Source organism: Notamacropus eugenii, chromosome 7 (assembly GCF_028372415.1).
Source record: "Notamacropus eugenii isolate mMacEug1 chromosome 7, mMacEug1.pri_v2, whole genome shotgun sequence".
In the NCBI taxonomy this organism is placed as follows: Eukaryota; Metazoa; Chordata; class Mammalia; order Diprotodontia; family Macropodidae; genus Notamacropus; species Notamacropus eugenii.
The window spans coordinates 76,412,885-76,435,856 of record NC_092878.1 but is presented as its reverse complement, the minus strand read 5'-3'; the positions used below and the strand labels follow the sequence as shown (position 1 = coordinate 76,435,856).

The 22,972-nt window shown below is 34.8% G+C and overlaps 1 protein-coding gene across 1 annotated transcript in view; it reads left to right on the top strand.

Annotated features, from left to right (window-relative positions):
- PTPN21 (protein tyrosine phosphatase non-receptor type 21) overlaps positions 1 to 22,972 on the top strand; it is a 108,832-nt gene that overhangs the window by 78,272 nt on the left and 7,588 nt on the right. Inside the window, exons 11-15 of the mRNA XM_072622928.1 lie at positions 2,219 to 2,279; positions 2,879 to 2,963; positions 7,494 to 8,965; positions 14,174 to 14,311; positions 22,669 to 22,890. Coding sequence (XP_072479029.1) covers positions 2,219 to 2,279; positions 2,879 to 2,963; positions 7,494 to 8,965; positions 14,174 to 14,311; positions 22,669 to 22,890 — 1,978 coding nt within the window. The remainder of the gene's footprint in view (positions 1 to 2,218; positions 2,280 to 2,878; positions 2,964 to 7,493; positions 8,966 to 14,173; positions 14,312 to 22,668; positions 22,891 to 22,972) is intronic.

Sequence of the window (22,972 nt, the reverse complement as noted above, 5' to 3'; positions counted from 1 at the left end):
AAAGAAATTTGAAAAGGGAGAAGGGGGCTGAGTTCTGAAGGATTGTAAATGCAAAAGAGCATTTAAATTTGATCCTGGAGGCACCTGGGAGCCACTGGAGTGGGTTGAATAGGGGGGTGGCTGTGATCTCAACTGTTCTTAAGGAAGAGCACTTCTATAGATGAATAGAGGTGGGGAGAAACTTGAGGCAGGGAGAGCAACGAGCCAGCTCCTGTAATGGAGGTGACCAGTCCTGTCTTTATTTTCCTGTCACATTTTAAGTTGGGGAGTTTTTCTCTTCTAGCTTCTTTGCCTGCAGTAAATTATCCACCAAGCAAATGGCAGTGTAGTTCAACAGCTGGACTTTCCAAGAGTATGTTTGATTTTGAGAACAAAAACTAGCATATTTTCTTTTAATTTGTGACTTTTTCCTATGTTCTGTCTCACAGTGTCATGCACAGAAGGTTCTTTGTCAACTAAATGCACTCTAAAGTGCATTAAAATTAAGCTTTTAAAGAAAAATGCCATTTAAAAAATAGCCTTTACTAGTATTACTATTCACTTTAAATATATAAAATCATATATGCTTAATATTATATTTAAAGCAACACAGGTGTCTTCATACAATTAAGTAGGTACATTTGTCACCAATCCTTAGTTACTTTCAGTTTTAATCTTTTAGCATGCATCATGCTCCTCACAATCTATTCTGAATCTCTTAACTTAAAACTTTCTTGGGGCATGGTCCTTGTATCATGAACTCTGGTCAGATTGTCTTTGAAAGCCCTTTTAGTCAGTCACCTTCCTTCATTTGTTAGCTATTTCTGTTCTGCCTGGACCTGCCAAAAGAGAGACTTGAATGCTTCAATCAATCAGCAAGTATTAGATGTCCAATAGATTTAAAGAATGAAACAATCCTTTGTTTACAAGGAATTTACGTTCTAATACTTCCAGATTAATCCTAGAAAAAATTATAAAGAGATCTATAATCCATTTATAAGTTTCCAAATTCTTTATTTGTTCCTCATAAAAAACAAAAAGAGAAAGGAAAAAAGCCTGACTGATTTCTGCATGTTTGCAAATTTGTGGTAAAAAATCCCATGATTGTTTTTCCTCCCTTATCTGAAGAGAGCACTTTTCCTCCCTTCTTTCTTACTTCTCTGCTCAAAAAGTTTAGCTGTTGTATTTGGTCACTTGAAATCATACTCAGGATAAATTACCTCTGCTATCTGACAAAGATTGGAGCTTAGGGTTATAACATCCAGGTTATTGGGAAGCCTTTTTAAAATACATCCAAACAAAAGTTTTTGAATTGAGATGAAACAACCCCCTGATTTGATTTTTTTTGTCTTGTCTTTTTATATCTCCTATGAAGAGATCCCTCAGATTCTCCAACTATGAAAGCCTCTCAGAAATTTTTCTTCCTCCTTTTCTTTTCTCTCTTTCCCATCCTTTCTCATTTTTCTGTTCCACTGGAGGAGCTAAACCAAACAAAAACCACAACAACAACAAAAGAAAGGTGACCTCCCCAGCTATGTATAGAATTCATAAATGCACTGTGTACTGAATTTCATCATTGTTGATGTGGGTAACTTGAAAACATATTCTCTTGCCCTGGGAAGCCTATTCACTAACATAACATAGTATAACATAGCATAACATAACATTAGTTATGTTATGTTAGTGATGTTATGTTATGTAAAGTTATGACATATAATAAACTTATCTTTTATTAGTTGTCAATGAGCATAAGGTTTTTTATGTTCAAAGACCACTTCTTTTTCTTCAAGAAGTTAGAATCTGACTCAAGAACCTATGGTGGAAATGATACATGTTCCCACCACTCCATTTTCTGTTTTGGCATTCCTTTGTGGGAATAATCAGAATGCCAGTAACTTAAAAGAAGCTAATGTCCCTTGCAGATGCTTTGGCTTCAAGAGCAGGAGTGGTACAAAGTACAGGGTACAAACCTTGCTGGACAGTTCCCTGAGGTCAGGGACTGTCTGTTGCCTCTTAATTGTATCCCCAGTGATTAGCACAGTGCCTGGCATGTAGTAGGTGCTTAGTAAATGTTGATTGATTAATAGAAAAGAAGGGGAAATGTTATATTCTTCTCCCACTCCATCCCTACCAGCAACAGAAAATTATGTGCTTTTTGAAATGTCTATTTATTTTGGCTTATTCTTGTAGAATTTTGTATGACTGTTCTAAAAATGTTATTTTTTTTTTTAAATTCTAGGCAAACTCAGACTCTTACAGTGAATCCTGTTAGGAGGAGGTCTTCATCTAGGATGTCTCTGGTAAGGAGATGAAGTTATCTTTTTATTTTTTTAAAATCTTTTTACTTTTATATTTTTATACTTTTTACTGTAGTCAGGTTTTAAAAACCTGCTTCCTCAGTGAAATGAATATATGTTTCATTTATTACTATTTGTCAGATATTTGACTGGTTATTGTTAATGAATAGATTTTTAAACGCTAGAGGTTTTGCTAAGAAGGAGCTAGAGCTTTTCAGAAAATATGTGATTTAACACCTAATTTGTGTTTGAACACCCATGAAGAAAAAAACTCCTCTGGGCCAATCATATAATTCCAAGTTTAATCAAATATAGGTTATTTTATAATGCTGTACAATATCTTCATTTTCAACTAGAAGTTAGCTTGGAGAATATAATCAATAATAAAAGATTCAGTGTTGGTTTATGACAAGGGCTGCCTCTTGTTATTTTTTAAGTGCTTAAAAAATAAACAACTCTTTTAATATTTCTAAGTGGAAAAGCATAGGGAAAGATATAATTCCTGAGCAGAAACTTCATTCAGTTACAACAACACTTAGTAAAACATGGAGGATTTAATACTTAATAATTTAATATTTGTTTTGTAAAATTTAACTTCTTAGCCTAAGCCACAGCCATATGTGATGCCTCCACCACCTCAGTTACATTACAATGGACATTATACAGAACCATATACTTCTTCTCAAGGTAAGTCTGTGTTATTTCCAAGAGGCCTCATTTAATAGTCACTCAGAGTAAGAAGACTTAGCTAACTACTAGTCAGGGCTCTTATTGGCCACTGTGGTTGTAGGTATCTCCAATTGGAGAAATAAAAGAATTATCCTCAAGAGTTCTCTTCTCCCTGTCCTGCCCAAATCATATGCAGTTAATTTGTTGAAAACTCATAGGAACACAGTACAGTATGAAATGTATGTTGAAATATTACCCACCCTCCCCTTTTAGTACAATATAAAGAACTTAGTCATAATAATTGTTATGGCATCATGGTGTGGTAGAAAGATTTAGAGTCAGCCCTTATGGTTGTTTTACCACTCACCACCTATATGAAACTTTCTGGGCCTTGGGAAAATGAGGGGGAAGGCAGAATTGAACAATGAACTCCAAGTCCCTTCCTGCCTCTAAAATGCTACGATTTTAGGAATTGTTAGCATTAGAGGTCATCCATTTTAGCTTACTCACCTGAAAATTAATTAGATTACATACAATAAAGAGGACATTTAGTTTTATGGAAAGAGAACTGTCCTTAAGCCAGACCTGCATTTAAGTTTGGGCCCTAACATTTAATAGCTCTGTTGCTCCGAATAGTGGTATTTGTATTTCCTACATCATAGTATTGTTATAAGGATCAAATGTGATATTGCACGTGAAAATATTCTTTAACGGTAAGGTGCAATGTAAATATCAGTCATAATTATTATCCTTATTTCATTATTATTATAGAAAATTCATTCTTTTCATCTTTTTCAAAGGTGTTTAGATGGAAATGCCCTGAATACAAGTCACTGTCTTTATCTTATTCTTTTATATTTAATGTTCTGTGGATAACTGCATAGATGGGTAATTGCTTTTTGAAACTGAATAGAAGTATTAGAACACAAGTTTGTCTTTTGTGTAGGCTTACCAAATGCATCCTCATCACAACTAGTAGTCAGAATGATGAAGATATGTCACTCATCTCTTGTTCCTGTGTGATTGTTTTATATTTTTCTGAACTTGACAAACATCAAAAACTTGAACATTCTGAATACATAGGACTAAAAAAAAATTAACCTACTAATTCAGCTATTCAATTTCATCATGAATCTATTAACACGGATTGCATTTTTATAAAAAAAGAATATAATAAATTAATTGTGTTTCAGAGATAACTTGCTTGTTTCTGTCTCCTTCTCAACCTTCTATTTTCTCCTGTGCATTAAAAAAGAATCTTCAGTGACCCTCTTCTTTTCTCCTTTTTAGTCTTTTCCCTCTTAAGTTTCCCCTGTACCAATGAATAAAAAGGAACCCTTGTTTATAATAAATAATGTCCCTCAAGTCCCTCAACTCTGCATTAGGTGGTTTCCCACATGATTTTGATTTCTTCCATTAGGTTTCCGTATTTTGAAAGCTTTTCATTAAACACAGTGTTGAGACTTAGTATTTTGTAAGGCAATATCTATTTAAAACAAAACAAAACATTGTACTTAAGTTTTAATGGATCAGTGTTATGTTTGGCAGATTATGGACAGTGCCTCAGTCTGTGATAATGCTTGGGTTCCAGTCCAGTTCACAGTTTGAAGTCTCAACGATATTTTGAGATATGTGTATTTAGTATGGGGACTTGTCATTTGTCAGTCTATGAAAGAGTAAACACTTCTGATGTATAATTCTAGCCACTAAGTTGTATGTCATGACTTGGTAGGGGCTAAGCTTTTATGGCCTGTGTTAATGTCTTTACAGGGGTGATACCATTTCCTTAAATAATATGCATTGATCATCAAGTCCAGACTCCTTAAGGATAACCCTTCTGTAATTTTTGATGAATTTGAACTGGTCTTGATTTGTTATCATAAACCTCTTCATTCTTAAAGAAACAAATTCACATGATTCAGCTATTTTTTAAAATTCTTCTTGGTCAACATGTTGGCTGTATTCATGCAAGTGTTAATCACAGAGAGTTTTTGGATTCCACTCATCTGAAGGCTAGTCATTTTTCTGTTAGATTCAAGTAATCCAATGGTGTGTACCTGTTATCAACCTTTACCATTGCTCACTGAAGGGATAGCTGTTTGTTTCAAAAGTATTTCTCTAGGTTTTTGACTTGTTGATCATACTCTATCAATTCTCTTCTACTCTTTTGATGAGGAGATGTGTTTTGTTAATAATGAACAAGCTTTGGTTAGGCTGCTTTCTAAATCTTTTATGGTCTACCTTTGACATTTCGGAAGTATGTATTAAGATAGGCATCATGTAGATGTTAATTGCTTTAAATGTAGTTTTCCAATTCAGTTTTGATTGTAGGATGTGATTATTGTTATAGCTTTGTGATATAGCGGGTAGGTCACTAGACTTGGAATTAGGAAGGTCTGATATCAAATCTTGCCCAAGACACTTTACTAGCTGTATGACTTTGGGCAAGGCAGTTAAATGCTGTCAGTCTCAGTTTCTTTGTTTGTAAAATAAGGAGTTATTGTGAGGATCAAATGTGAGACTATAGGCAAGGTGTTTTGCAAACCTTAAAGCTAGATAAATGCTATTATTATAAAAAGTATTATGATGACTTTTTAAAAATCAGAATGTTCCTATGTACAATAAATCAGACACTTTTCAAATGATAATATACCTGTGAGTACATACAATTTACATGTAGATGTTATATTTTTGCTGTTTTTCACCTCTTTGCAAATTTCACAAACTGCTAAGTACAAGAAGATTGTGCCTTTATATTTGATTCAAGAAGTATTTTTCAGAGATAGTTCACAAAAGACAATAGGTAAATATTTTTTCCCCCAGAATTCATACACTTTAATTCTAAAATTGGGCTGGTTTTTAAGTGATGAGTATAAGGAGTTGGTTTCAAGATATTGTCTACCAAATTCACATCATGAGAATTTATTACTTTGACTCATTGAATGCTTGTCAGACATGTGGCAATGTTTGTGAATCTTATTTGATTGCTGTCCTTCCTATACATCTTTTGTATTCTTTTCTGTTATCTTCCTCTTATGCAATACATGTTTTTTATCTGTCTGTCTATCTATCTATTGTCTATTTGTCTGTCTATCTATCTACTCTATAAATCAGTTATTTTCTCTGCTCTTGTAGATATGCTTTTGCCAAACATTTTTTCATATGTATTTTTGTTTTAGAGGAGCACAGCTGATTCTTGATTGGCTGAGAACAAATACTACTAATACTTACTTACTATTATTTCTACTACTACTACCACTACCACCACCACCATTTATTTACATAGTACTAGGCAATGTACTAAGTGCTTTACAGTTATTATTTCATTTGATCCTCATAGCAACCCTGGGAGGTAGGTGCTATTATTATCCTTATTTTACAGATGTGGAAATCTCAGGTTAAATGTCCTACCCAGGGCCACTTAGCTAGTAAGTGTCTGAGGCCATTTTTAAACTCAGGTCTTCCTGATTCCAGGATGAGCACTCTACTTGCCTTGTAGCTGAGGTTGAAATGGCTTAGATTAAACAATAAATCCTTGTTAATTTGGACTTCAGTTGAACTTCAGGGAGAATTTTTAAGGGGATGAGCTATTTTCAAGAACTTTAAAAGTCTCAGTTTTTAAGCAAATAATGTAGCTAATGAATAAGCAGTGCTGACAACAAGGAGGCTGCTACTTTTAGATGCTAATTACAAATCTTTTTCCAAAGTATGACATCCACTGGGCTTATACACACTTGGTTGACCTTCTTATTGTACATACTCAAAAATTTTAAATCTTTTATTCTTTAAGAATGTTTTCTAATTTGATCTTTTAGTTCAGATAATATATTCTTCCAGTTAGTCTGAATTAATGAGGATTGTGTATATTTAGTCCTGGAACAATTGGCTCTGTCTGCTTTTTCTTGGTGTTTCTCCTGGTAGTTAGGAATTTGACTACAGCAAGAACTGAAACCTAGGTTCTCTGACTCAAATCAAGCACTCTTTCTGTTCTACTCTATTGCCTCATAAATCTTGAATAATTTTCTCCATCCTACCTGTTTAAGGAAGATTTCATTCATCTCCTCCAGATATAGAGGAGTATAATAATGAATAGATGACATAACATTAGTTATTCTAATTCATTGCTGTTCTTCTTAAGTTCCTCTAGAATTAAATTCACAATTTGTTAGATTTTTACTTTGATGTTTGTGGATCACTGAAACACACCCCAAAATAATACTTTTCAAACTAGTCATTTTGTGAGTAAAATACATTCCTACTGAGACCTTTGCCAAGTGCTAAATGTCTGCTAATTAATAGAAAGTCAGATACAAATTTATAAATTTCAGAGAAGATGGTTTCTGAAGTGGTTGTCCTATTGTTTTAGCAATAAGTCTGTAACATTTGTAGAGATTATATCTTTTTTGTTTGTTTTGGGGGGGGCGGGGGATAAGGTAATGGTTACAGTTTGTGGCAGCATTTTTGATTCTTGAATCTCAACATCGAGTCTTAACATTGATGCATTTTAAGTATCTAGCTTGAAATAAATCTTAAATATTTTCTTTTCAGATAACCTCTTTGTGAACAACCAGAATGGATATTATTGCCATTCTCAAACAAGTCTAGATAGAGCACTTGACTATAATGGAAGAATCCGCAATGGGAGTATCTACAGCGCCCACAGCACGAACTCTTTAAATAACCCACAGCCCTTCTTGCAACCCTCACCAATGTCCTCCAACCCAAGCATTACTGGAAGTGACGTTATGAGACCTGACTATGTTCCATCACATAGACATAGTGCTCTGATACCACCATCCTATCGCCCCACCCCAGATTATGAAACGGTGATGAGGCAGCTTAACAGAGGAGTGAGCCATGCTGACAGGCAGAGCCACTCACTGAGAAATCTCAATATAGGCAATTCATATGCTTATAGTAGGCCTGATGCTTTGGTCTATAGTCAGCCTGAAATCAGAGAACGTGCTCAGTTTACCTCTCCTCAGTCAGTGCATTATCCATTCAATCTAAATTACAGCTTTCATAGCCAGTCTCCTTACCCCTACCCTGCTGAGAGGCGACCTGTTGTTGGAGCAGTGAGTGTGCCTGAGTTGACTAATGTACAACTTCAGGCTCAAGATTATCCAGCTCCCAACATCATGAAAACACAGGTTTATAGACCACCTCCACCTTACCCATATCCACGCCCTGCTAATAGCACCCCAGACTTATCCCGACATCTGTATATCAGCAGTAGCAATCCAGATCTCATCACAAGGCGAGTCCACCATTCAGTGCAGACGTTCCAAGAAGACAGTCTCCCAGTTGCCCATTCTCTGCAGGAGGTCAGTGAACCATTGACTTCAGCCCGGCATGCTCAGTTACAGAAGAGGAACAGTATTGAGATAGCTGGACTGACCCATAGTTTTGAAGGACTAAGGCTGAAAGAGAGGACTATGTCTGCCTCTGCAGCTGATGTGGCAGTGCCCCGGGTCATAGCAGCTAGCTCTCAGCCAAATGTTTTCATAGACAGGACAAAACAAGAAGAAAATGAAGAGCAGGAAAATGTGAAATATGGTCATAAGAAATCTCTTTCAGATGCCACCATGCTGATTCATAGCAGTGAAGAAGAAGAAGAAGAAGAAGAGGAAGATTTTGAGGAAGAAAGTAAAGCATGTACCACACGCTGTCATCCTGATGAGACCACACAGCGTTCTTTAGGGATAGGTGGTTACTCTAAAGAGCCTTTGCTTGGTTACGCATATGGTTCTGTTACCCCTGGGCCCAACCCTTTGCATATTCTTGAGCCAAAGTCACACATCCTAGAGACGGAGAAGCCAGTAAGAGCTATCAGTCCAGTTCATGTGATAATTGAAGCCCAGGTGCCTAGAAGAGAAGGATTATTGACTCCATCAATGTCAGAGTCCGACCTCACAACATCAGGACGCTATAGAGTGAAAAGGGATTCTCTTAAAAAGAGGCCAGTATTGGACATTCTTTCAGGAAAGAAGAATGTTGTTGAGGGTCTTCCTCCATTAGGGGTAAGCCACAGAATGTTTATTTCTTTCTCTGTAGCCTTTTGTAAACAAGTAGGATTATATTTTTTAAATCCCCTTTGCTGTTTGTGTATTTCTTTCTATTTTTTAAAATCTTCCCTCCCATTTATTCTTATTTCTGTGGTGCTTTTAGCTCATTAGTTTTGGTTTTGTCTGGAAATTGACACGAACTGATGATTCTCCTAGTTTATCCTTTGGATTCCCCATGAAAGGGAATAAACTGAATGAAGAGAGATATTAATTAGTGAGTGCCCTTCAGAATCAAAGATTTTGTTCATGGAATTTCATAGAGAAGAAAATGAAAATGACACGATCTTCACCAATATTTTCTAGGAGGTGGCTACCTCTGGAAATTGCCCTGTAGGTAGATCTCATGATCCACTTTTAACCAAGTGCTCATAAACTGCTGAAATTTAAAGCATGTCAAGAATACTGGAACCAAGGTACCGTTTGTCTAATTGTGGCTGATCTGAGCAGTATGAGCTCAGAAGGCTTTAGCGCAGTTGGGCACAAAGAGTCTCTATGAACATTTGGACTGGAGAGGTCATGTCTCTTTTGAGCTATTTCATTTTTGCTTCACTTCTAGAGCACAGCTCCTTCTTGGATGTGGGTGGTATAGAGCATTAGAAAATGGCCAGGTGATATTTGTTCGTCAGATTCTTTTAAACATGAAAACTTCTCCTGTGTTTGATGAAGTGGGAGAGGAAGCGTTACACAATGAATAGAGAGTTGGTCTTGAAGTCATTGAACACCTGTTTTCTTCTGCGTATTTTCTAAATGTTCAGTTGATGATTTTTTTTGACAGTGTCATCAGTCTTTTGGAGTTTGGCAATGATCACAGTTCTCTAGCTTTTCAAAATTATTTTCCCTTACAATGTCATAATCATTTTCATAAAAATATTTTCCTGATTCTGCTTGCTTCACTCTGCATGAATTCATCAAGTCTTTCTAGATTTTTCTGAATCAGTCCCTTTTGACATTTCTTGTGGTGCAACAATATCCCTTTATATTCATATACTATAATTTTTCAGTCATTCCTCAATTTGTTTTCTGTTCTTTGCTACTATAAAAGGTGCTGCTGTGTAATTGTACATATGTGGCTCCTTTTCTTCCTTCTTTGATCTTTTTAAGGGTATAAGCCTAGTAGTAGCATTGCTACATTAAAGGGTATATACATTTTAGTTTATAGTTTTCGTTACTAAATGCTTTCCAAATGGTTGAAGCAATTTACATCTCTTCCAGTGGTTCATTAGTGTGCTTGTCTTTTTACAGCCTCTCTAAGAATCTTTGCCAATCCAAAGGATTGGCACCTTAGAGTTTATTTTTTGCATTTTTAATTTGCATTTCTCACATTAATAGTAATCTGGAGAACTTTTTTCCCTATAGAATTGTTGATAGTTTACATTTATTTCTTTTGAGAACTGCCTATGGATTATTTGAAACATTGTTTTGGATTATTGACAGTTTACATTTCTGTTTTTGGGGGGGGAGAATTGTCTAATATGATTTGACACGTTTTTCATAGTTGTAGATTGCTTATATTTCTTTTCTTGAGAATTGTTTACATATCTTTTATCTATATCACTTATCTAATTGCAGAATGACTCTTGTTTTTAATATATTTCAATCAATTTTCTATACATCTCACATATCAGACCTTTGTCAAACTAGCTTGTTTCTTAAGGGAAATTTCTTAAAGTTTATCTTTTTATTTGAAACATCCATTTTAAAAACATAACATTTAGGCAGTGAATTACAGTGCAATCGCTCGAGCATTGGGCCTGGAGTCAGGAAGACCTAAGTTCAAATCTGCTGAGATACTTACTGACTCTGGACGAGTCATTTAACTTGTATTTGCCCCAGGCTCCTCATTTGTAAAATGGGGATAATAATAGCACCTACCTCTCAGGGTTATTGGGAGGTTCAAATAATAAAGCCCTTAGCACAGTCTCTGGCATGTAGTAAACCGCTATATAAATATTAGCTGTTATCAGCTGTGGTCTGGAGATAATGACTTTCTCACAAAACCAATGAAATTCTTATGTGGTATGTTTTGTGTTAATGAAAGTAGACTTTCACTATTTTGATATGTCTTAACTTCTGTTTGGAACCTCAATTTATAAATGATACAAAACTATTTTATTTCCAATCTTGAAGCAGTTTGTAATGTTTCAACAATAGTTTAGAACCATAATGTGATGGTACCATAAAGGGTCAAGTAATCTATTCCCCTCATTTTATAAAGAAGGAAACTGAGTTGTGGAAAGGTTATACCTTGCTTAAGGTTAATCCACTAGTTAATGACAAAATAGAGTAGAGCTCTCCTAACTCTTACAGGGGATGTGCCGGAGGGTATAGGATGGGAGGAGAAGGGAATAAACATTTATATTTGTTGTTCAGTCATTTTAGTTGTATTTGACTTTTTTTGGCCCCATTTGGGATTTTCTTGGGAAGGGTACTAGAGTGGTTTGCCATTTCCTTTTTCAGATCATTTTATAGATGAGGAAACAGGCAAACAAGGTCAAGTGACTTTCTCCGGGTTACACAGCTGGTGAATAGCTAAGGCTAGATTTGAACTCAGGAAGGTAGCCTTCCTGACCCCAGGCCTGGTGCTCTGTACACCCATGTACCAGGCACTGTGCTAAATGCTTTACATATATAACCTCATTTGATTTTCACAACCACCCTGTGAGGTAGGTGCTGTTACTATTCTCATTTTATGGTTGAAGATACTGAGGCAACCAGAAGTTAAATAACTGGCCCAGGGTCACACAGCTAGTCATCATCTGAGGTCATATTTGAGCTCAGGTCTTCCTGACTCCAAACCCAGTGTTCTCTCACTGTACCACCTAGCTGATTCTTACAAGATTAGAGGAGAATCAGTATATAGCTGGAAGGGACCTTGGAGATCACTGAATCTAATCGTTTCACTTTTTACTGATAAGGAAGTTGAGGCTCCTAGAGGTTAGGTTGAGATTTGTCTGAGGTCACATAGCTAGTTAGTAGCCAAGGTGAAATTTCAAACAAGGTTTTCCTGGCTCCTAAGTGGAGCACTGTTTCTGATGTCTCCTGCTGCTTCTAGCCCGGCGTTCTTTTTTGAGGAATTTCTTGACAAGATAGATTGTGTCAGCTTTTGGAGTTGTATACCAACTCATCTTTCATGTAAATTTGTGGTCACAATATTGGTGAGTGGAACCTTGCTCCTCACCCCTACCCACCACTTTCTTCCAAAAGGTTCCTTCCGTAGAATAATTTTAATTTTATTCTTTTCCTGTAATGTCCACAAATTATTCCCATGCTGATATACCTTGGACTGTATAGGCCAGGGATTTGTAAAGGGAGTTCTGTGGATAGATTTCAGGTGAACTTGAATGGAGAAAAAATAATCTTTATTTTCACTAACCTCTCCCCCCAAATTGATATTTTCTTCTATTTTTTTTTAAACCAACATGATTCTGAAAAGGGTCCATATAGGCTTCACCAGACTGCCAAAAGGTTTCCTTTACACAAAAAATGTTAAGAATGCCTACACTAGATTGCATTGATTTAAATCGTGTTATTCCCTTGCCTCTGACATTTCATTTTTCCTCTGCATTGTTCTATGATCATAGCTTTAGAATTGTGTAGGCTTTTGGAGACCATCTGGCCCAACTCCATCATTTTGCAGATAAAGAAATTGAGGCCCAGGTAGGTAAAGTAAGATTGCCTGGAGTCATATAGGTAGTACCTAGAGGCAGAATTTGAACCCTAAGGGAGCTATTGATAAGAAGAAAGCCCCCAGATACTCCAAAATATTTATAGCAGCACATTTTTTCGTGATTGTTAAGAATTGAAAACAAAGTAGATGCTTATCAATTGGGGAATGGCTTAACAAATTGTGATACATGAATGCAGTGGAATATTACTGCGCTATAAGAAATGATGTGTGTGAGAAATATAAAGAAGCCTGGAAAGAGCTATAAGAACTAAAGCACAGTGAAGTAAGCAGAGACAAAGAAAACAATATATATAGTCAATACAATAGTATTAATGGGAAGAACTACCATACACCAAAAAAATCAAAAGTGAAGGAAATAAAGTTATAAAGATAAAACAGTACTCAAAGAGATACAGGAAGACTCCCCCAACCTACCTCTTCAGAAAGGTGGGAGGTGGAAGGTCCTCAAGGGTTACACGTTGCATATGTTTTTGGACTTTATCAATCAGTTGTGCTGATTTTATTTTCCTCTCTAAAAATGCTGTTTCTCATATAGCATGTGTCCCTGGGAGGGGGTGTGGGATAACTGGTGATGTGAGAAAGGGAAAATATCAGTCGAAACTTCTAGGAAAGAGAACCGCTCTGCAGTTGAGGAGAGGTTATTTGTCTTTACCAAGGTCACAGGCGAAATTTGTGGCAGTGTTCGGACTAGAATTCGTGTCTGCCGACTCCAAGCAGCATTCTTTCTATTATATATTTCTGCCCCTCTCCCCATCTGGCACCTTTTTTTCAGGAACTCAAACATATTTAAAGATATTCTCTCTATCCTCATACTAACTTGCAGTCATATTTTATTTTTATTTATATTGCATGGAAAATCAAAATAACATATTTTTGTCATACAGTAAGTCTGGTTGATTTGAGACTAGTGTAACATGCCCATCAATATCTCCAGTGCAGAGAAAGAAAATGAACAGAAGTAGTGGTTACTCCCTCACTCAGATTAATTTTTTAAAATATTCAGCATGGAATTGCTTTCAGATTTGTTTTAAATAAGATCTTTACAAAAATCAAAACTCTTTCAGTGAGCTATAGCTATGTTATCCTTTTCAAGTTTTAAAATTCTGGTGATATGTCTTGTGGAGGAATGTTGCTGGCTCACCTCCCCTTTCATTGCAACATAGCAGTGCAACCAGGTACATTTCAAAATCCCTTATCTGGAATGAAGCTGGGTCAGGGCTTTGACCTTGGGAAGAATGTGGCATCCACCTAATGACTCTCAGGACATGAAGCACAAACATGTACAGAGAAACAGTGTTTGTATATCTGAAGAGAAACATTCAGTCTCTTCTCTCTAGCATTAAGTTCATTGAAATTTCATTTTTCTCTTTGGAGAGGTTTGTGTGTGTACAAATGTATAGATATATATGTGTTATATTCTGTTATATGTTATGTTCTGTTATATGTATGTTAAATATTTGTAAATTTTTCTACAGGGAATGAAAAAGAATCGAGCAGATGCAAAAAAATGTGGTCCTCTTAAGCTGGCTGCTTTAAATGGATTATCCTTATCTAGAATGCCTTTACCTGATGAAGGAAGGGAAGTGCCTAGCAGAGCAACCAATGATGAGAGGGTAAGTTCAAAACCAGTTTTGATATTATGACTTTTACTTTAATGATAATAAAATAATGTAAAAAAGGATCTCCATAAAGTTTTATTAAATGCCATGGCTTTAACAAATCTGATAGCAACAATCTAGGATTTTGAAATTCTTTCTTTTGGGCTTCTAATTTGGACAAACTTAGAGATAGTGTCATAAAAACTGTGAATCACTTAAAAGTGAGAATGCCTTAAAATATTTTGTTTGTGGTTTTTATTCTATACCAGCCACCTAGGGCTGTCTTTCTGTTTTATTTGATTTTTTTTAGAGTTTTAAGGGCTGGTAGCAGATGTATATAAAGGACTATGAAAAAAAAGAAACAAAAATGAGGTCATTTAAATGATTAATTTTTCTAGTTCCTTTCCAGTAATTTTTTCATTAAATACTATTTTTTGTAATCTCATTTTTTATTTCAATTTTATGTTTTATTTCAATTATAGTTCTTTCAAGATAGGTAATTTTTTTGGTGAAACTTTATTGAATAAATATCAGTCATGAGCTAGACTAACATAAATGAATTTGCTTATATGTCAAGGTTGTTCTAGATATTTGCTATTATTTTTTATCTTTATTGTTTTTCATAGCATAGAATAAAAAGGCATCAATTTATAGTGTCTGAATTAATCACATCTTCTTCAACTTGCTCTTTTCTTTGCTTATAAAAGTAATTCTTTGTACAACATCACTACAGTCTAATCGTCAATTTAAAGCAGGAAATATTCTTTATCTTCCTAGCCAATGACTTATTTTCTCTTGTCTTTAATATTTTATCTCTGTGTGATATCGTGTTTTGTAGAATATTTTTCCAATGGTATTTTGTTTTCCTTTTAAAAATTTAATTCATTTTTTTTGTTATATTTTATGTTTACAACTGTCTCCCTCACTCCTCCCCAACCTACATTAGACAAGGTAACCATTTCTCACATACATACTCACACTCACACTCACATACACACACACACACACACACACACACACTCACACATTGAAAACACCATACTAGGCATACTTCTGCTTATCAGTTCTTTCTCTGGAGGTGGATAAGATCTTCCTTCATAGGTCCTTTGTAGTAGATTTGAGTATTTATAATGCTCAGAATAACTTAGTCATTCAGAGTTATTCTTCAAACAGTATTGCTGATACTGTATATAAAGTTCTTTTGTTTCTGCTCATTTCACTCCTCATTGTTTCATGTTTTTCTAAAATCAACCTGCTCATCATTTTTTATAGCACAGTAGTATTTCATCACAATATATGTCACAAATTGTTCAACCATTTTTCAATTGATAGCCATCCAGGCAATTTCCAGTTCTTTGCTACAACAAAGAGAGCTGCTATAAATAAATTAGAACATATAGTTTCTTTTGCTTTTTCCTTGATCACCATTAGAGACAGACCTAATAGTGGTAGTGCTAGGTTGAAGGGTATAGGCAGTTTAATAACTCTTCGGGCATAATTCCAGATTGCTCTCCAAAACAGTTGGATCAGTTCACAGTTCTACAAAGAGTGTATTAGTGTACCCAATTTTTCACATCCTCTGCCAACATTTGTCATTTTCTCCTTCTATCATTTTAGCCAATCTGGTAGGTGTGAGATGATATCTCAAAGTTGTTTTAATTTGCATTTCTATAATTGATAATAATTTAGAGTGTTTTTTCACATGACTATATACAGCTTTGATTTCTTCATCCAAATATTGCCTTTGACCATTTATCATTTGGGGAATAGCTCATATTCTTATAAATTTGACAAAGTTCTCTACCTATTTGGGATATGAGAAACTGTCTGAATTTCATCTCTCCCCCCCCCAATTTTCTGCTTTCCTTCTAGTCTTGGCTACATTGGTTTTATTTGCACAAAATTCTTTTTATTCAATGTAATCAGGAGAGAATTCCAAGAAGATGGAGGAGTAGGGGAGAAAACTTTTGGCTCTCCATATTTCCTCCACAAAACAAAAGATTCTGTGGCCATCTCCAGTTGTCCTGATTTATATCTTGCCACTGGACCCAGATGGCTCTGGAGGAGAAAGTGAGGCTGCTCAGCCCTCCTTCACTTAAATCTAGTTCACTTGCAAGTCATGCATGGTTCTTTTTGAGAAAAGGACAAATGACAACAACAACAACAGACAGACAGAACGTTACCTCAGAGCAGCAGAAATAAACGTGGGGTAAAGCCATTGTCCTCCTAAGACAATTTGAGAAGACCCAAGGAAACACCTGACTTGGGTGGGGCAAGAGTGGGGTACGGGGAGGTTTGGCCTAAGTGAAGAAAAAGTACTGCAGAATCAACAAACAACAAGCTGGGCTGAGAGGCAACCTCCGCCTTAGAACATTTCCTCTCACAGACAGTGGGGCTGAGGGATGAGTAGGAGAAGATTAAAGAACCTTTCACCGTCGAGGGATGTCAAGCACAGCTATGCTGACCAGACCTGGCCTGGGCTATGGCTGCATGGAGAGTACAGTAGTGAGGGGCAGGGACCCTGCTGGCTTTGGGCATTTGCAGGAGAGCAGAGTTCTTGGTTTCAGGTCTGTGGCAGAGGGGACAGCTGTAGTTTGCAGCCACCGGAGGGACCACAAGGAGGAAGATCATTTACAGAACAATGTGGTTGGCAGTCCTAGTTATGACTTAGGAGAGGAGAGCCCAAGATTGGTTCCCAAGACAGAGCTCATAAAATAACAATAAGGACCTGAGGAGCATCATTCCCCATACCTTGGGACTACAAACTTTTCTACACTAATAGCTGCTTAAAAACAAAATAAAACAATAAATAAATAAGAATAAGTAAGCAAAGGAGAAAGAACCCAACCATAGATGGTTACTATGGGGATAAAGGAGACCTGGGTTCATATTCAGAGGAAGATAATGGAGCTAAAAAAGCCACTTCTTTTTCAATGAGAAATGTCAAATGGTCCCAAGCACAAAAAGAGTTCTTGGAAGAACTTAAAAAGGACTTTAAAAATCAAATAAGAGAGATTGAGGAAAAATTAGAGCATTTTTTCATATGATTATAGATAGCTTTAATTTCTTCCTCTGAAAATTGCCTGTTCATATCCTTTGACCATTTATCAATTGGGGAATGACTTGTATGATTATACATTTGGGTCAGTTCTCTATATATTCTAGAAATGAGGCCTTTATCCCCGAGCTTAGCTGTAAAAATTTTTTCCCAATTTACTACATCCCTCCGGATTTTGGTTGCATTGGGTTTGGTTGTGCAAAAACTTCTCAGTTTAATGTACTCAAAGTTATCCATTTTGCATTTCATAATGCATTCTATCTCTTCTTTAGTAAAGAATTCTTCCCTTCTCCATAGATCTGATAAATACACTATTCCTTGCTTCTCCAGTTTATTCATGGTATCAATCTTTATACCTAAATCATGTACCCATTTGGACTTTATTCTTGTGTACGGTGTCAGGTATGGGTCTATGCCTAATTTCCGCCACACTGTTATCCAGTTTTCCCAGCAATTTTTGTCAGACAATGAGTTCTTATCCCAGAAGCTGGGTTCCTTGGGTTTATCAAACAGAAGGTTGCTATATTCCTTGCCTACTGCATCTTGAGTGCCAAGTCTATTCCACTTGTCTACCTCTCTGTTTCTTAGCCAATACCAAGTGGTTTGATTGAGGAAAAATTAGAAAAAAAAAGCAATACAAGAAAATAAAAAAAAAATGAAAAGAAAGTCAATCAACTAGAAATAGAGAATAAAAAACTTAAGGAAGAATAATTCCTTGAAAACTAGAATTGGGCAAGGGGAAGTCAATGACATTCTAAGACACCAAGAAATCATAAAACAAAATCAAAAGAATGAAAAAAATTGAAGAGAAAGTGAAGCATCTTATCAGAAAAACAAATGATCTGGAGAACAGATCAAGGAGAAATAATATAAGAATAGTTGGACTTCCTGAAAATTACTATTGAAAAAAGTCTTGGTATTATCAAGAAAAATTGCCCTGAAGTTCCGGAACAAGAAGGCAAAGTAAAAAAAAAAAACCCCACTGATCACCACCTGAAAGAGATCCCAGGAGAAAAATTTACAGGAATATTATAGCCAAGTTGCAAAGCTCCCAGGTTAAGGAAGAAGTATTGGAATCAATAAGAAAAAAAACAATTTTAATATCATGGAGCTGCATACAAGAAGGATCACATAAGACCTAGCAGCTACCATATTGAAAGACTATAGGTCTTGGGATGCTATATTCCACAGAGCAGAAGAGCTGGGGTTATGATCAAGGGCAATTTACCTAGCAAAGTTAAATATAATCCTGAATTTTTTTAAAAAAGGACATTCGACAGATTCAAAGACCTTCAGGTTTTTGTGACATAAAACCTAGAACTTAAGGGAAAATTTGATATATATATCCAGAAGAAATATAGGCTAATCATTAAAGATCAATTACAAGGGACTCAATAAGGTCAAATTATTTACTTCATGTATATGAAAATATTAGCAGTATTCTTATGATTGTCATCATTATAGAAATAGTTTGAAAGAAAGGCATGGACTGAGCATGATAAGCATGATTCTAAGAAATAAAACTGTGTGGGGAGAGATTTAAAAAAGGAGTAATTATCTCATACAAGTGAGGTATAAAAGGAAAAATTCATACAGAAGAAGCTAATGGGGGGGAGAGTGGGTAGTGCTAGAACCTTACTCTCATCAGGAATGGATTAAAGAGGGAACAGTGTATATCTAGAAGGATATAAAAGTCTTCTAAATTAAGAAAAAAAAGATGATAAGGAGAGGGAGAGAAAATAAGGAAGTGACTCTGAATAGGCAAGGTAACAGGTAGAAGTAAAGCAAAGGAGTGAGGAGGGATAGGGTAAGTAGGGTGAGAAGGAAGGAAAAATAGGAAGGAGGAAAGTACACAGGTAATTGTAACTTAGAATGTGAATGGGAAGAATTTACCCATAAAATGGAAATGAATAGCAGTTTTAAAATTTGAACTCAACAATATGTTGCTTTCAGTAAACTTTATAAAAATGAGAGATACACACAAAGATAAAATAAAGGGTAGGAGTAGAATTTAGTATGTAAAGAAAGCAGATAGTAATCATGGTCTCAGACAAAGTTAAAATTAAAATAGATTTAATCAAAAGTGAAATATAGAGAAACTATACTATGTGTTCAGCAATATTATTCAGCATTGTTTTCAACTATTTAAAATATCTAGATGTTATAAAATACTTGACATATACCTGCCAAAACAGACACAGGAACGATATGAACATAAACATAAAACACTTTAAACAAATAAACTCAGATGTAAATTATTAAAATTATATTTGTAATTCATGATTAAGTAAAGCCAATATAATTTTAAGATGAAAATTTTACCTAACTAATCTATTTATCCACTGTCATCCCAATTAAATTACTAAACATTATTTTACTGAGTTAGAAAAAATAACAGAGTTTATTCAGAGGAACAAAAGTCAAAGAAACCAGGGAAAAAAGATGTAAAGGAAGTAGATTCAGTAGTATTAGACCTTAAACGAAATTATGAGGTGAGAGTATTGTTGAAATGTAAAAAGAAATAATTTTGATTATTTTAAATTAAGATTTTTTTGTATATTAAAAAAAAACCATATGTAGCCAAGAATTGAAGGAATGTAGAAAATTGGGGAAAAAACTTTCATAGACAGTTTCTCAGATAGGTGATGTGATTAGGTTGGAGTATTTCTGTGACATAGGAAATGATGAGCTGGTTGATTTAGAAAACCATGAAAAGACTTGGATTAATGAAGGAAGATGCTATCTACCTTCAAAGAAACAGATGGTAGGAGGAAATAAGCCTAGTATGGTCTTACATATATGTGTATAAGTATATATGTGTATATATGTTTATGTTTTATAGGTATATGAATATGTGTGTATACACATATATCTATATCTGTCTGTCTACTGCTCTGTCTACCTATGTATATCCATTCTTAATTGTAGTTTTTGGGGGAGGGAGGGAAGGAAAAAATAAAGTTAAAAAGTACACAGCAGAGAACAAAAGAAAACCAAGAAGGAAACAAAGAAAAGCTGGGAAGCTTTGAAAACAATGTGTAATATTTATTATATGCTTTCTTGAAATGGAAATTTATTGTTTTATTTTGAATCTTTGCTATTAATTCCTTTAATATTCTTGACCTTTTGTTCTTCCAAGTGAATTTTTAAAATTATTTTTCCTCACTCAATAAAATATTTTTTTGGTAATTGAGTAGATTAGTTTAGGTAGAATCCTCATTTTTATTATATTGGCTCTGCCCACCCATGAACAACTAATATTTCTCCAGTTATTTAAGTGTGACTTTTTTGTATAAAAAGTGTTTTATAATTAAGTTTATGTCATTCCTGGGTTTGCCTTTGCAGGTGTATTCCCAGATATTTTATATTGTCTATAGTTATTTTAAATGGTTTATCTCTTACTATCTCTTCTTGCAGGGTTTTGTGATGACATATAAAAATGTTAATGATTTATGTGGGTTTCTTTTATATCCTGCCATTTCACTAAAATTATTAATTGTTTCACCTAGTTGAATCTCTAGGATTTTCTAAGCATATCCTCATATCATCCACAAAAAGAGATAGTTTTATTGCCCCATTGCCCATTTGGATTCCTTCAATTTCTTTTCCTTTTCTTATTGCTAGCCTTTCTCATACAATATTGAATAATATTAGTGATAATGGGTATCTTTGTTTCATTCTTGAGCTTACTGGGAAGACTTCTAGCTTGTCCCCATTACAAATAATTCTTGTTGATGGCTTAGGAAAAATTCATTTATACCTATGCTTTCAAGTATTTTTTAATAGGAATGAGTTTTGTATTTTGTCAAAAACCTTTTCTGCATCTATTGATATAGTCATATGATTTTTGTTACTTTTGTTGTTTATATGTAATCAATTATTTAAATAATTTTCCTTATGTTACTCCATTCCTACATTCCTGGTATAGGTCCCACTTGGTCACAATGTATAATCTTTGTGTTATATTGTTGTAGTGTCCTACCTAATATTTTATTTAGGATTTTTGTATCTGTATTCATCAGTGAAATTGGTCTATAATTTTCTTTCTCTGTTTTTGCTCTTCCGAGTTTAGGTATCAGAACCATATATGTTTTATAAAAGAATTTGTTGGGATTCCTTCTTTGCTTATTATTTATTTAATATTGGAATTAGTTGTCCTTTAAATATTTGGTAGAATTCACTTGTAAATCCATTTGGCCCTGATGCATTTTTATTGGAAAGCTCATTTATGGCCTGTTCAATTTCTTTTTTCTAAGATAAGTTTATTTAGGTATTCTATTTCCTCCTGCTAATCTAGGCAGTTCATATTTTTGTAAATATTCCTCCATTTCACTTAAATTGTTAAATTTATTGACATATAATTGGGCAAAATAACTCCTCATAGTTATTTTAATTCCATCTTCATTGGTGGTCACCCTTTTCACTTTTGATACTAGTGATTTGGTGTTTTTCTCTATCACCCTCTCTTAAAAAAAACCATATTAACTAGTGGTTTATCTGTTTTATTGGGTTTTTTCCCATAAAATCAGCTCCTAGTTTTATATATTAGTTCAATGATTTTCTTCCATGCAATTTTTACTGACTTTACCTTTAATTTTTAGGATTTCAAATTTGGTGTTTAATTGTGGATTTTTAATTTGTTTTTTTTCAAAATTGCATACCCAACTCATTGGTCTCCTCTTTCTCTATTTTATTGATATAAACATTTAGAAATAAAAGTTTTCCTCTGATTACTGCTTTTGCTGCATCCCATAGGTTATTATCATTCTCTTTAATAAAATTACTTACTGTTTTTATGACTTTTTCTTTAAAAAAAATTGGTCACTCTAAATCTGCTTGCAAAGGAGACAGTTGAGGCAGCTAATTCCATTTTGGGATAGCTCTTACAAAATTTTCTGTTATGTTGAGCCGAAATTTACCACCTTGTTCCTCCTACCTGTTGATGCTAACTCCACTCTTAGGTTTAAGCTGAACATAAGCCCTTCTTTCCATGTCAACCCTATGTAAAGAACCAGAGATTACAATTGTAGTTCTCCTAAGCTTTTCCCAAGTTAAACATCTCCAGTTTATCCAGCCTTATTTTGTATGTCATGTTCTTCATTTCCCTCAAAGTTCTGTTGTACATTTTTCCTTGCATTTTATCTAGAATCATTTTTATATTACAATAATGCTAGGTATATGGGCATAAGCCCAAGGAAAAACCAACTGAAAACTATACATTTTCCTGTTAATTCCTTTTAAATAAAAATTTGAGACTGGAATCATTAAAGGTTAACACTTTCATATTATGCAGTGTAATCTTTTTTTTTTTCAGTGTAAAATTCTGGAGCAGCGGTTAGAACAGGGAATGGTATTCACAGAATATGAACGCATTCTGAAAAAACGACGGATAGATGGAGAGTGCGCAATAGCAAGACTCCCTGACAATGCAGAGAGAAACAGATTCCAAGATGTGCTTCCCTATGATGATACCAGAGTAGAACTGGTCCCAACCAAAGAAAACAATACTGGTTATATCAATGCATCACATATTAAGGTGAGATGAAAACTGATGGTAAATAGATTCTTATAAATGATGGTAAGATTATAGAGATAAGGGATAGAGACTAGACCTGGCA